Consider the following 13,754-nt stretch of genomic DNA (forward strand, 5'->3'; position numbering starts at 1 on the left):
TTGAGTCCACAAGCTCTCCAGGCTGTAATAACACCCCTGAGAGACACACGAGGCAGGCTGCAGTCTGGGTGAGGGGGAAGCTCTGGAGTCAACTGACCCGGGTGTCAGCCGCAGTCCTGACTCAGTCCCTTGCTGGCGGGGCCTGTGAAACTCCTCATCCTCCCTGTGCCTCCCGGGCCTCATCCACTGAGTGAGGAGACCAACAGGACCTGCTGCAAGGTGGTGGGAGGATTTGAGGAAAACACTGGGAACCCTTGGAGCGGCGTCTGGCACATACTAAATACTCCATGCTCCGGTTACTGTTGTTATGTCTGCTGCTCATTAACTGCAAGCTGGCGCGTCTCCCCAGTCTACGTGCCCAGGCTGCCTCATGCGTTAGCCGGGCGATGGCATGACTATTATGTGGGATTGGAAGGAGATGAATGCAGGGCTGGGCCATCTCATCTCCTGAGCAATACTTGTGGTCTAAAACATAGTTATTTGGGAGGAAAACTCTCTGTTTAGTCATTATTGAGGAAACAACCTCTGAGAGCATCACGAGAAAGCTCCCAGTTTGCTGTCGCTGGAACGAAGGACTTAACAATGATGATTAAGTTTCCAGATACTACCTTTCCAGACACAGCCCAAGGCTGTTTTCTATGAGATCAGTGCCTTCCTCAGTACAAATGCTACTGTTTGTCCCCACGCCTGAATGAAAAGTTCATACTTATTTACAGAGCCCCAGTTCCAACAGGAATCCAGCAATACCAGGAGCTTAGAAACCATTTTGGAAAACTAAAAATCCCAGAGAAAATGTTCAGTAGAAATAACTTGGATGGCAAATAAATGTCTGAGGCAGATGTCTTCCCACCCACACTGCATTAGGCATTGAATTCACTTTTTTTTTTTTTAAAGATGGTACTCAGCCTCTGCTGTAACACTTTCCCCTGAGCTTTTGGTACAAGCAGAAGTTCTCAGGGAAGCCCACCCATCTCCTGTCAGTCCGTTTAGATTCTTGGGATGTCAGGGAGCCAAACGTACCAGCTTCAGCTGTGGTGAAGTTCTGGCTAATCAATTCACTCCATTTCCAGAAGTGGTCGGCATAAGCACAGCGTACACGGGCCATATATTCTGTGTCCGGCTTCAGTTCACTTAAGAGGTACTCACCATTCACCCTGACGGAGATATTGTGTTGCTTGATTAAAAAAAAAAACAAAAACATGAGGTGGGGAGGAAGAAGTCAGAAGTACCAGTGAGCACACTTTATTATAAAACCAAATCACACACGGAACACCTAGACCTGGAGTACAACTAGTTCTTTGAGGAAAAATATCTCTAAATTCTAGAGGTTTATGATTAATTGCCTGGACCTTTGTTTTTTTTTAATTGGAATAGAATTGCTTTACAATGTTGTATTAGTTTCTGCTGTACAATGAAATGAATCATCTATATATATACATTACACACACACACACACACACACACACACACACACACACACACCCTTCCTCTTGGACCTCCCTCCCACCTCATATCGTCCCACCCTTCTTGGTTATCACAGGGCACCAAGCTGACCTTCCTGTGCTATATAGCAGCTTCTCACTAGTCATTTTATATAGGTTGGTGAAGAAGTAATTGTGGTTTCGGACCATGAATTTTAAATCATTATAACTAGGCTCAAACACATATTTATTAAGCAAAACAGGAACCATTACAATCCACACATTTTTGCCAATAAGAAATCAGTCGGTTTATTCCCGTAGTGTAAAATCTGTGCTTCGGGATTCATCAAACTCTTGGAAAGCATTTTCTGCCTCCTGCTGGTTGTGGAAGCATTTTCCCTGCAAAACACTGTTGAGATGCTTCAAGAAGTGGTAGTTGGTTGGCGAAAGGTCAGGTGAACACAGTGGATGAGGCAAAGCTTCACAGCCCAATTCATTCAACTTTTGAAACATTGGTGGTGCAATGTGCATTCAGACATTGCCGTGCAGAAGAACTGGGACTATTCTGTTGACCAATGCCAGGAATTGCAGTTTTTAGTGCATCTCATTGATTTGCTGAGCATACTTCTCAGATGTAATGGTTTTGCCAGGATTCAGAAAGCTGTAGTGGATCAGACAGGCAGCTGACCATCAAACAGTGACCATGACCTTTTTTTGGTGCAAATTTGCCTTTGGGAAGTGTTTTGGAGCTTCTTCTAGGTCCAACCACTGAGCTGGTCATCACCAGTTGTCATATAAAATCCACTTTTCATCACACATCAAAATCTGATCAAGAAATGGTTAATTGTTTTTGCATAGAATAAGAAATGACAACACTTTAAAATGATGATTTTTGTGATTTCTGGTCAATTAATGAGGCACCCACTTATGGAGATTTTTCACTTTTCCAAATTGCTTCAAATATTGAATTACCATAGAATGATCAGCACTGAGCTCTTTGGCAACTTCTCCTGTAGTTGTAAAATGATCCTCTCAGTTGGTCATTGTCAATTTCTGATGGCCAGTCACTGCACTCCTCATCTCAAGGCTCTTGTCTCCTTTGCAAAACTTCTTGAACCACCACTGTGCTATAGACTCGTTAGCAGTTCCTGGGCCAAATGTGTTGATGTTGCAAGTTGCCTCTGCTGATTTATGGCCCATTTTGAACTCTAATAAGAAAATCGCTTGAATTTGCTTTTGTCTAACATCATTTCCCTAGTTTAAAATAAATATAAAATAAATTGCAAGTCTTAAGTCATTAGCAAAAAACATAAAGTGAGAAGTGCACATTAAAATGATGCCTATCATAACCACATTTATTTAAGAATGTATTCTAATATCAAACAGTAAAATTCAACAATGCAAAACCATGATTACTTTTGCACCAACCTAATACGTGGTAGGGTATATATGTCAATCCCAGTCTCCCAAAGCATTCCACTCCTCCTTCCCCTCACCCCCATGTTCGCATGTCCATTCTCTATGTCTGCATCTCTATTTCTGCCTTGGAAATAGGTTCATCTGCACCATTTTCTAGATTCCACATTATGCATTAATATATGATCATTGTTTTCCCATTTCTGACTGCTTCACTCTGTATGACAGGCTGGTTCATCCAAGTATCTACAAATGACCCACTTTCATTCCCTTTACTGGTTGAGTAATATTCCTGGACCTTGTAAACAGATGATCCCTTCCATTTGAACCCACACAGAAATAAAAATTTCAAGAGATTTTATATTCACTGGTCTCTGTTTAGACATAAAGAAACTTTTGAAAATAGAAAGTTAAGCTCTTACTTGTATCACTTTTCCTTCACCAAGGAGTTGAAGCTGACACAAAAGTGCAGAACTGCTTCCTATGGAGTATACCTTCCAGGTCACGGTGGCATTTGTAGCACTGACACTTTTAGGGAACAAGCTATAGGGAGCCATTGGATGAACTGCCAAAATAAATTAAAAAATAAAAAAAACTCAAGCAAAGATCCAAAAAGATTTTGGTAAATAGGCACTTCATTTTTTCAATGTTTTACCCAATAAGCATTTTTGCTTATTTTTGAGAAAATGACAAATAAAACCAGACTTGCAGCTAAGATAGAGTAAGCCAACTACAGCCTTTCTCTCTCATTGATGATATTAGAAACTCTGAAAAAATATAAAAAGAAACTGAGGACTCTTAAACAAAAGCAGAAAAGAATGTAGAGGGGAGTTGAAACTTGGAGAAGCAGCCCATCAAAGAGAATATAACAGAATCCAGAGTCTAACCAAAGTAACTTTAACAATGGCAAGAATACAATCCAAAATCATTTGACATATAAAACAAAACCACAAAACAGAAAATGCCACCAATTTCAAAGGGAAAAGTCAGTCAACAGATATCAACTCATGCATCAAGATGACTCCCTTGAAGCTACAACGATTAAAGACTTTAAAACAGATCCATGAGGTAAAAGTAAATGCACCTGAAATGAAGGAAAACACTTCTCAGTGGAGAAAAACTAGTTTTTAAAAAAGAATTAAATGGAAATTTTAGAACTGAAAAATAGCAATTGAATATCTGAAATAAAAACACCTTCCATCTTACCCCCTTCCAGAGCTGCTGTGTGACCTGGCCATTGCCCACCACTCCAAGCTCCTTTCTCTCACAGGAGAGACACAGGACGTTCTTTCTGTCCCTGGAACACCCAGAGCCTGTTCCCGTCCCAAGAGCTTTTCTAACCCACTCCTTTTGCTCCAAGTGCCCTAGAGGTCTCCTGCCTCTCACCCTTCAGTGCCCCCATCCCAGCTGAAGCAGCACCTCAGACATTCTCTACCCTCCTACCTCAATTCTATCTGCTTCACAGGAGTGCAGTGCTTAACTTGTTTATACATTTACTTCGTGTCTCCACACCCCCCTCTCCACCTCTCCCCCAGCACACACTAGCACATATACCCAGTTAGGGGCAATTACTCAATCCTGTTCACAGCTGGATCCGAAGTGCCTGCTGGATTGGCATCACCCTGTAATTAGCTGACTGACTGAAGTGATAATTAAACGGAAATCTAAATGATCTGTAGAATTAAGAAGGTAAAAGAAGGACAAGCATTCCAGAAAAAATGAGCAGCATGACTAAAGATTCTACATTTCATAAAAGAAGAGGGGGTGTAATCAAAACACAGACAGAGATATGCAGTTCAGAGATGTGCAGATCAAAACCATCACAAAATGCCACTTTCCGTTCACTCAGCTGACAAAAATGAAAAGGGCGACAATACCAATTTGGAGAGAACACACTGCCACAACCACTTTGGAGATGAATTTGGCATTATCTCGTAAGTTGAACATTTACATTTTCTGAGTCCTCACCAATTCTACTCTTGAAGTGAAGTGAAGTCGCTCAGTCATGTCCGACTCTTTGTGACCCCATGGACTGTAGCCCACCAGGCTCCTCTGTCCATGGGATTCTCCAGGCAAGAGTACTGGAGTGGGTTGCCATTTCCTTCTCCAGGGGATCTTCCCGACCCAGGGATCGAACCCAGGTCTCCCGCATTGCGGACAGATGCTTTAACCTCTGAGCCATTTGGTAAGGTATAGGTATACACTCAAAAAAAAAAAAAAACCACACAACAACAGAACAATTATAGGTGTTTACTGGATATATATATATATCAAAATGCTCTTATTAACACTGTATCCAAGAGCATAAACCTTTTCAGAGACAACCTAAGAACCCATCAAAGGAGATGCATAAATAAAATACTGTATATTTACACAATGAAATACTTAATAAAAGTGAAAATAAATGGACTACACCACCACTGAATAATATGAGTAAGTGTTAGCAATTTAATATTACATAAAAACAATTACAAGGACTATTACATATAGCTTGATGTCTCTGATATGCATTAAAACAAAATAAAAACAGGATTTCATAAGAAATGAGAATATATCCACAAGCACACACAAAATAAATCTATCATTTCCGTAGTGGAGGGAGCGGGACAGGGGGCTGTGGGATGGGAGACGACATAAGTTATTGTCAGATTTGTAGTTTGAATTGGAGGTAAGCTCCTTGGCATTTATTACATTATCAACAAAAATACATAATAGGGACCATGGGCCATGCATGCACCCGTGAAGAGAAGCGTGGCGTGAACAACAGTTACAAACTAAAACTTCCACTTAGGACGTGAACGAGGCACAGATCTCTAGCACATTTACTTGATCACACAGTGTGTCAAACAAAGCTACGCCAGTGACCACAGTGAGCTACACTCAAGTCTCACCTCCATGAATCAGGTTAAAAAGAATACTGACACTTCTTTTTCTAAAGTAGTTTTCAGCCACGAGTGTAAAGTTATACATTTCTTGTGAGTCTTGAGTTACTTGCCAATCACACCGGTTTCTGTGTTTACAAAGTGTCTTTTTCCCGGAAAATCTTAAAAAAAACACACACACAACAATTTCAGGGTTTACACTTCTGTCAACACAGATGTGTGTCCCTGAATCCCCTGGGGGACACGTTCAGTGGCTTTCAAACTATGTTCCACAGAACAGCATCGATCCATCACCAGCAAACACTGACGATGAAAATACTGTTTCAAAAAACTTGGTTTATGTGGTTACATATGTAAGGATGAATTGCTGACTTCCCCTCGTGGATGGTGAAAACTTTCCTTAGTTTACTACTTTGGGTACTCTTAAAAAGTTAGAAGTCAGGTAGATCTAGATCACCATATGGAGTTATTTCACATTAAGATTCACAACTAATGGTCTTATTATGTTTATGCTCCATTTTCCTGTCACAAAATTTGGATAGAAAGTATTATATACTTGTGACCCCTTAAGGATTTCTTCCTGACCCTGGCAAGGTTGTCTGAAAATACTTGTTGAAAATTTTTGATACGTTGTCACAAGTACCTCAAACAAGGGAGAGTCTGTCACTAATGTACCCAGAGCTCACTTACGATTCAAATAAAGTGTAGGAAGGCAGTTGAATCAAGCCAGTGTCATTCCCGGGATCCCAAGTACAGGTCAAAGTCTTCAGGTCCTGGGTTTCGCAAGAAAAGTTCTTGGGCTCTTCAAGCACTTCTGTCCAAAGAAAAAGCAGAAGAAACACTGAGCAGAAGCCCTTTGTTGAAACACAAGTGAAATGGAGAGCTCTCTTTGGGATCTGAGGCCACAGAGTTTCTCTGAACACTGAAAAGTTTACTTGAACAGAGGCCAGCGCATCAGCAGCTCCAGAAAGTCACATTCGGGTACCTCACCTTGGCCCCTTCTCCCTCCTTCCCTGGTGCTTTGCTGGGATGTCACCAGGGACAGTGGGGGTGACAGTGTGAGGTCTGCACTGGTAGCCCTAGAGCTGGCCAGCAAGCACTCAGCAGTCTGGCGACATGCAGACAGAATGAGCCCAGTGATGAATGAACGGAGTCAGTGTTGCCTGCTGTTTCGTGTTGGATGCTGTGGCTTCGAGAGCCTGGGCTGTGCTTGGGAGGCCAGGAAGCCAGATCTGGGGAACCCGCTAACTTCAGCAGCTGAGGACTGCGAGTTCTAAGGAACGTACGCGTGGCATCTCCAAGTCCCCGAGGCACTGCTGTTCTGAGAGGACACACAAGGAGTATGGGTGAGCGAGCGCCCAGGAGACTGGAGATGGCCTGTGGCAGGGAAAGCGGGGAGGGAGGAGACGCTCGTGCTGCCCCACTGTGTGGGGAAGGGCGGAGGCTTCGAGACAACACAGGAGGCCACGGCAGGTCGGGGAGCGGGAGCATACACAGATCGACAAGAAAAGTACAAGGCTGCCTCCCTCCCCTTCACCACCCAGTTAAGGGCAGCAAAGGCCTCGTCTGCTGAAGTCCTGCGTGTGCGGCTACTGATCGTACAGCCCTGCCCGTGTTCCTGTGATCCTCACAATCATTACTAGACCGGCTCACAGAGGGGGAAACTTGGCCAAGACGGCACACCCAGGCACGGGAAGAAGATTCAAACCCGGGTCTTCCAACCGTGACCTGGGCCGCCTCTCTAGGGCCATCCAGCCTGTAGCCTCTCTCCTCCCCGCCCTGCCATCCTGTGGTCATTCCAGCATGGCTCACACAAAGCAGGATATTTTCTCAGTGGTCCAGGTCATGACCTGAACTTTCTCCTTTTTATCACTCGATTTTCTAGGAATAAAATTTCAGTAAGCTCAAGAAAACAACAGGAAATCCGACAAGTATTGCTTCAGAATATCTTTGACAGAGACTGTCCTAGAAGGCTTGGAAAACAAAAGTCAACTGAGGCCACAAGTAGAAATCTTTCTTCTGGGAAAGAAGATTTGATCTCTTCCACAGGAAATGGGAAGAGGGGGTCACAGAGAATGGGTCCACTCACTTGAGACCAAAAGAACGACGCCCTCTGGATCACCTTGGCCCTTACAATAGAAATTGGTTCCAGTTTTCCTAATGAAAGAAACGTTCTTGAACTCGAATGCCCATACATTTTGATCAAGTTGTCTTCCATATATCAGTACATCTTCCAAATAACAGGATATGTTATCTTGATGGTTCCTAGAAATGTAACAAACGGTGACATTGGAGCCCTCTTCCACCAGCTTATCTTTAGGGAAAACGTACAATGGATGATCTCCAAGTGAATTCTGGGCTGCAAGATAAGAGAAGACAGCTCAGTGAGACTTGGGCTCAAATTCAAACCAGTCCCCTCCTGTCTCACTCTCAACAGATAACCTTAGCTTTTTCTACCTCCTAGAAAAAACAGGAACCTAAAAATCTATAACTTTGTAGTGTGCAAAAAAGTCCTGTGTACCATCACTCTTATCGTTACGGGAACACCACTGCTCTGGCTTTCACTGCTGAGCCAGCACAGTGACTGTCGCCCTGTGGCCCTGAGGATGACCCTATTATTGCCAGTGATCAGCTGGTTTCCAGGACAGCAGTAGCTGCTCTCTACTGATGCTAGCCATGTAGGAGGTCCCATGTTCAGTGCTTATGTATTTTCTCTCTTGTCATCCTTACCACCTCACAGCAATGGGACAGGCAGGATTGAGCTCAAGTTCGCTCACCCTGCAAGTGGTAAAGCCACAGTCACATCCACCAGCTTCTGCCCAGCATCCAAGCCACGTGTCCCTCATAATCTCTAAAACGCCCTGTAAATCACTCCTCTTCCAGCTTCTCAGATGCCAGTCACCCAAGTATCTCCTTTCACTTCTGTCTTCCTTCTGTATATCCCACTCATCATCTTCCATGCCTGCCTCCTGCCTCCTCTCCACTTGCTCGTCCACTCCCCAAGGAGCTGCCTCTGCCTATCACTAAGCTGTCATCACCCCCTGATCACTTCATGCCCTTCAGTTTGGCTTCTGGCCCACCAGAGCTCTAACATTGCCATCACTGAGGTCACCCAAGTGGAGTGGCCTGAGGGGTAGGATTTTGTTTTAAGGTCCCCAGGTGATTCTATGTGCAACTAGTTGAGAGCCAGTGCTTTGGGGATTAGGAATAATCAGCCCTGAAAGAAATCAAAGAAGACAGGAGCAGATGAAAAGATACACCCTGTTCTTAGATTGGAAGAATCAATATTGTCAAAATGACCACACTACCCAAGGCAATCTACAGATCCAATTCAATCCCTATCAAATTACCAATGGCATCTTTCACAGAATTAGAACAAAAAAATTTGTGTGGAAACACAAAAGACCCTGAGTAGCCAGAGCAGTCTTAAGACAGAGAGGAGCTGGAGCAAAGAGGCTCCCTGCCTTCAGATTATACTACAAAGCTATAGTAATTAGCACAGTATGTCACTGGTACAAAAACAGAAACACAGATCAATGGAACAGGATCAAAAGTCCAGAAATAAACCCACTCACCTATGGTCAATTAATCTATGACAAAGGAGGCAAGAATATACAATAGAGAAAAACAGTCTCTTCAATAAGCGGTACTGAGAAAACCGGACAGCTACATGTAAAACAACGCAATTAAAACATTCTCTAACACCATTCATACTGTTTTCATACTGTTCGTGGGGTTCTCAAGGCAAGAATACTGAAGTGGTTTGCCATTCCCTTCTCCAGTGGACCACATTCTGTCAGACCTCTCCACCGTGACCCATCCATCATGGATGGCCCTACATGGCATGGCTCATAGTTCCATTGAGTTAGACAAGGCTGTGGTCCATGTGATCAGATTGGTTAGTTTTCTGTGATTGTGGTTTTCAGTCTATCTGTACTCTGATGGAGAAGGATAAGAGGCTTATGGAAGCTTCCTGATGGGAGAGACTGACTGAGAGGGAAACTTGTTCTGATGGGTGGGGCCATGCTCAGTAAATCTTTAATTTTCTATTGAAGGACAGGGCTGTATTCCATCCCTGTTACTTGACCTAAGGTCAAACTATGGTGGAGGTAACAAAGATAATGGGACCTCCTTCAAAAGGTCCCATACAGGCCCTGCTACACTCAGTGCCCCCAATCCTGCAGCAGTCCATTGCCAACCCATGCCTCTGCCAGGGACTCCTGGACACTCACGGGCAAGTCTGGGTCAGTCTCTTATGGGGTCACTGCTCCTTTCTCCTGGGTCCTGGTGCGTACAAGTTTCTGTCTGTGCCTGTTTCCCCAAAACAGTATGAAAAGACAAAAAGGACACTGAAAGAGGAACTCCCCAGGTCAGTAGGTGCCCACTATGCTACTGGAGAAGAGTGGAGAACTAACTCCAGAAGGAATGAAGGGACGGAGCCAAAGCAAAAACGACACCCAGTTGTGGATGGGACTAGTGATGGAAGTAAAGTCTGATGCTGTAAAGAGCAATACTGTATAGGAACCTGGAATGTTAGGTCCATGGATCAAGGCAAATTGGAAGTGGTCAGTCAGGAGATGGCAAGAGTGAACATTGAGATTTTAGGAACCAGCAAACTAAAATGGACTGGAATGGGTGAATTTAACTCAGATGACCATTATATCTACTACTGCAGGCAGGAATCCTTTAGAAGAAATGGAGTAGCCATCATAATCAACAAAAGAGTCTAAAATGCAGTACTTGGATGCAATCTCAAAAATGACAGAATGATCTCTATTCATTTCCAACACAAACCATTCAATAATAACCATGGAGAAGAGAAGTGAAAGGCAAAGGAGAAAAGGAAAGATATACCCATTTGAATGCAGAGTTCCAAAGAATAGCAAAGAGAGATAAGAAAGCCTTCCTCAGTGATAAATGCAAAGAAATAGAGGACAATAACAGAATGGGAAAGACTAGAGATCTCTTCAAGAAAATTAGAAATACCAATGGAAATTTTCATGCAAAGATGGGCACAATAAAGGACAGAAATGGTATGAACCTAACAGAAGCAAAAGATATTAAGAAGAGGTAGCAAGAATACACCGAAGAACTATACAAAAAAGATCTTCACAATGCAGATAATCATGATGGTGCAATCACTCACCTAGAGCCAGACACCCTGGAATGTGAAGTCAGGTGGGACTTAGGAAGCATCACCACGAACAAAGCTAGTGGAGGTGATGGAATTCCAGTCGAGCTATTTTAAATCCTGAAAGATGATGCTGTGAAAGTGCTGCACTCAATATGCCAGCAAATTTGGAAAACTGAGCAGTGGCCACAGGACTGGAAAAGGTCAGTTTTCATTCCAATCCCAAAGAAAGGCAATGCGAAAGAATGCTCAAACTACTGCACAATTGCACTCATCTCACACGCTAGTAAAGTAACGCTCAAAATTCTCCAAGCCAGGCTTCAACAGTACGTGAACCATGAATTTCCAGATGTTCAAGCTGGATTTAGAAAAGGCAGAGGAACCAGAGATCGAACTGCCAACATCTGTTGTAAAAGCAAGAGTTCCAGAAAAACTTCTGCTTTATTAACTACGCCAAGGCCATTGACTGTGTGGATCATAATAAACTGAAGAAAATTCTTCAAGAGATGGGAATACCAGACCACCTGACCTGCCTCCTGAGACATCTGTATGCAGGTTAGGAAGCAACAGTTAGAACTGGACATGGAACAGACTAGTTCCAAATCAGGAAAAGAACATATCAAGGCTATATATTGTCACCCTACTTATTTAACTTATGTGCAGAGTACATCAGGAGAAATGCTGGGCTGGATGTAGCAAAAGCTGGAATCAAGATTGCTGGGAGAAATATCAATAACCTCAGATATGCAGATGACACCACACTTATGGCAGAAAGTGAAGAAGAACTAAAGAGCCTCTTGATGAAAGTGAAAGAGGAGAGTGAAAAAGTTGGCTTAAAACTCAACATTCAGAAAACTAAGATCATGGCATCTGGTGGAAACAGTGACAGACTATTTCTGGGGGCTCCAAAATCACTGCAGATGGTGATTGTAGCCATGAAATTAAAAGATGCTTGCTCCTTGGAAGGAAAGTTATGACCAACCTAGACAGCTTATTTAAAAGCAGAGACATTACTTTGCCAACAAAGGTCCATTTAGTTAAAGCTATGGTTTTTCTAGTAGTCATGTATGGATCTGAGAGTTGGACTATAGAGAAAGATGAGCACCAAAGAATTGATGCTTCTGAACTGTGGTGTTGGAGAAGATTCTTGAGAGTCTTGGACAGCAAGGAGATCCAACCAGTCCATCCTAAAGGAAATCAGTCCTGAATATTCATTGGAAGGACTGATCCTGAAGCTGAAACTCCAGTACTTTGGTCACCTGATGCGAAGAGCTGACTCATTTGAAAAGACCCTGATGCTGGGAAAGATTGAAGGCAGGAGGAAAAGGGGACGACAGAGGATGAGATGGTTGGATGGCATCACTGACTCAATGGACATGAGTTTGCGTAATCTTTGGGAGTTGGTTATGGACAGGGAAACCTTGCATGCTGCAGAACACGGGGTTGCAAAGAGTTGGACATGACTTAGCGAATGAACTAACTAATGCCATACACAAAAATAAACTAAAGATGGATTAAAGACCTAAGTGTAAGGCCAGATACTATAAATTCCTAGAGGAAAACATTGGCAAGACATACTTTGACATAAATCACAGCAATATCTTTCTGGATCAGCCTCCTAAAGTAATGAAAGTAAAAATAAACAAATGGGACCCAAATAAAGTTAAAAGCTTTTACACAGCAAAGAAAACAATAAACAAAAGAAAAAGGCAACCTACAGAACAGGAGAAAATATTTGCAAATGATGAAACCATCAAGAGATTAATTTCCAAAATATACAAATAGTTCATATGGCTCAATATGAAAAAACAAATAAGACAATCAAAAATGGACAGAAGATCTAAATAGACATTTCTCCAAAGAAGACAGATGGCAAAAAAGTACATGAAAAGATGCTCAACATCGCCAATTATTAGAGAAATGCAAATTAAAACTACAATGAAAAAGAAAAAAACTACAACGAGATATCACCTCATACTAGTCAGAATGGCCATTATCAAAAGGTTACAAATAATAAATGCTGAGAGGGTGTGGAGAAATAGGAGCCCTCCAACACTGTGGTGTAGCCACTGTAGAGCACTATATGGAGATTCCTTAAAAAACTAAAAATAGAGCTACTATATGATCCTGCAATCCCACTCCTGGGCATATAACCAGAGAAAACCATAATTTGAAAAGATACCTGCAGGCCTATCTATAATAACCAAGGCGTGGAACCAACCTAAATATCCATCAACAGAAAGATGGATAAAGAAAATGTGGTGTGTGTATATATATACACATATATATAAATGGAATTTTACTTAGCCATAAAAAAGAATGAAGTAATGCCATCTGCACAATATGGATGCTCCAGAGAGTATCACTGGAGCAGGAAATGGCAACCCTCTCCATATCCTTGCCTGGAGAATTCCGTGGACAGGGGAGCCTGGTGGGCTGCTGTCTATGGGGTCACACAGAGTCGGACATGACTGAAGCGACTTAGCAGCAGCAGCAGAGTATCACACTAAGTGAAGAAAGCCAGACAAAGACAAATAACAAATGATATCACCTATATGTGAATCTAAAAGAAAAAATAATCACACAAATGAACTTATTTGCAAAACAGAGAGAGACTCACAGATACAGAAAAACAAAACCAAAAAAAACAATAACATATGGATACCAAAGGAGAAAGAAAAGTACAGGGAATGGATAAATTAGGAGCTTTGAGTTAACATATAAACATTACTGTGTATAAAATAGATAACCAACAAAAACCTAGTATATAACACAGGGAACTATCCTCGATATTATGCAACAACCTATAAGGGAAAAGAATCTGATAAAAATACACATAAATGTATAACTGAATGACTGTGCTATTCACCTGAAATTTACATGATATTATAAATCAAGTATAAT

General features: G+C 42.3%; 1 protein-coding gene across 2 annotated transcripts in view; it reads right to left on the reverse strand.

Moving 5' to 3' along the window:
- OSMR (oncostatin M receptor) overlaps positions 1-13,754 on the reverse strand; it is a 68,388-nt gene that overhangs the window by 17,576 nt on the left and 37,058 nt on the right. For both annotated transcript variants that reach the window (XM_070774737.1, XM_070774738.1), the window contains exons 5-9: positions 7,809-8,078; positions 6,410-6,533; positions 5,729-5,880; positions 3,260-3,402; positions 1,021-1,174 (exon numbers count right to left, since the gene is read on the reverse strand). In XM_070774737.1, the coding sequence (XP_070630838.1) occupies positions 1,021-1,174; positions 3,260-3,402; positions 5,729-5,880; positions 6,410-6,533; positions 7,809-8,078 (843 nt within the window). The remainder of the gene's footprint in view (positions 1-1,020; positions 1,175-3,259; positions 3,403-5,728; positions 5,881-6,409; positions 6,534-7,808; positions 8,079-13,754) is intronic.

Source organism: Bos indicus, chromosome 20 (genome assembly GCF_029378745.1).
Source record: "Bos indicus isolate NIAB-ARS_2022 breed Sahiwal x Tharparkar chromosome 20, NIAB-ARS_B.indTharparkar_mat_pri_1.0, whole genome shotgun sequence".
NCBI lineage: Eukaryota > Metazoa > Chordata > Mammalia > Artiodactyla > Bovidae > Bos > Bos indicus.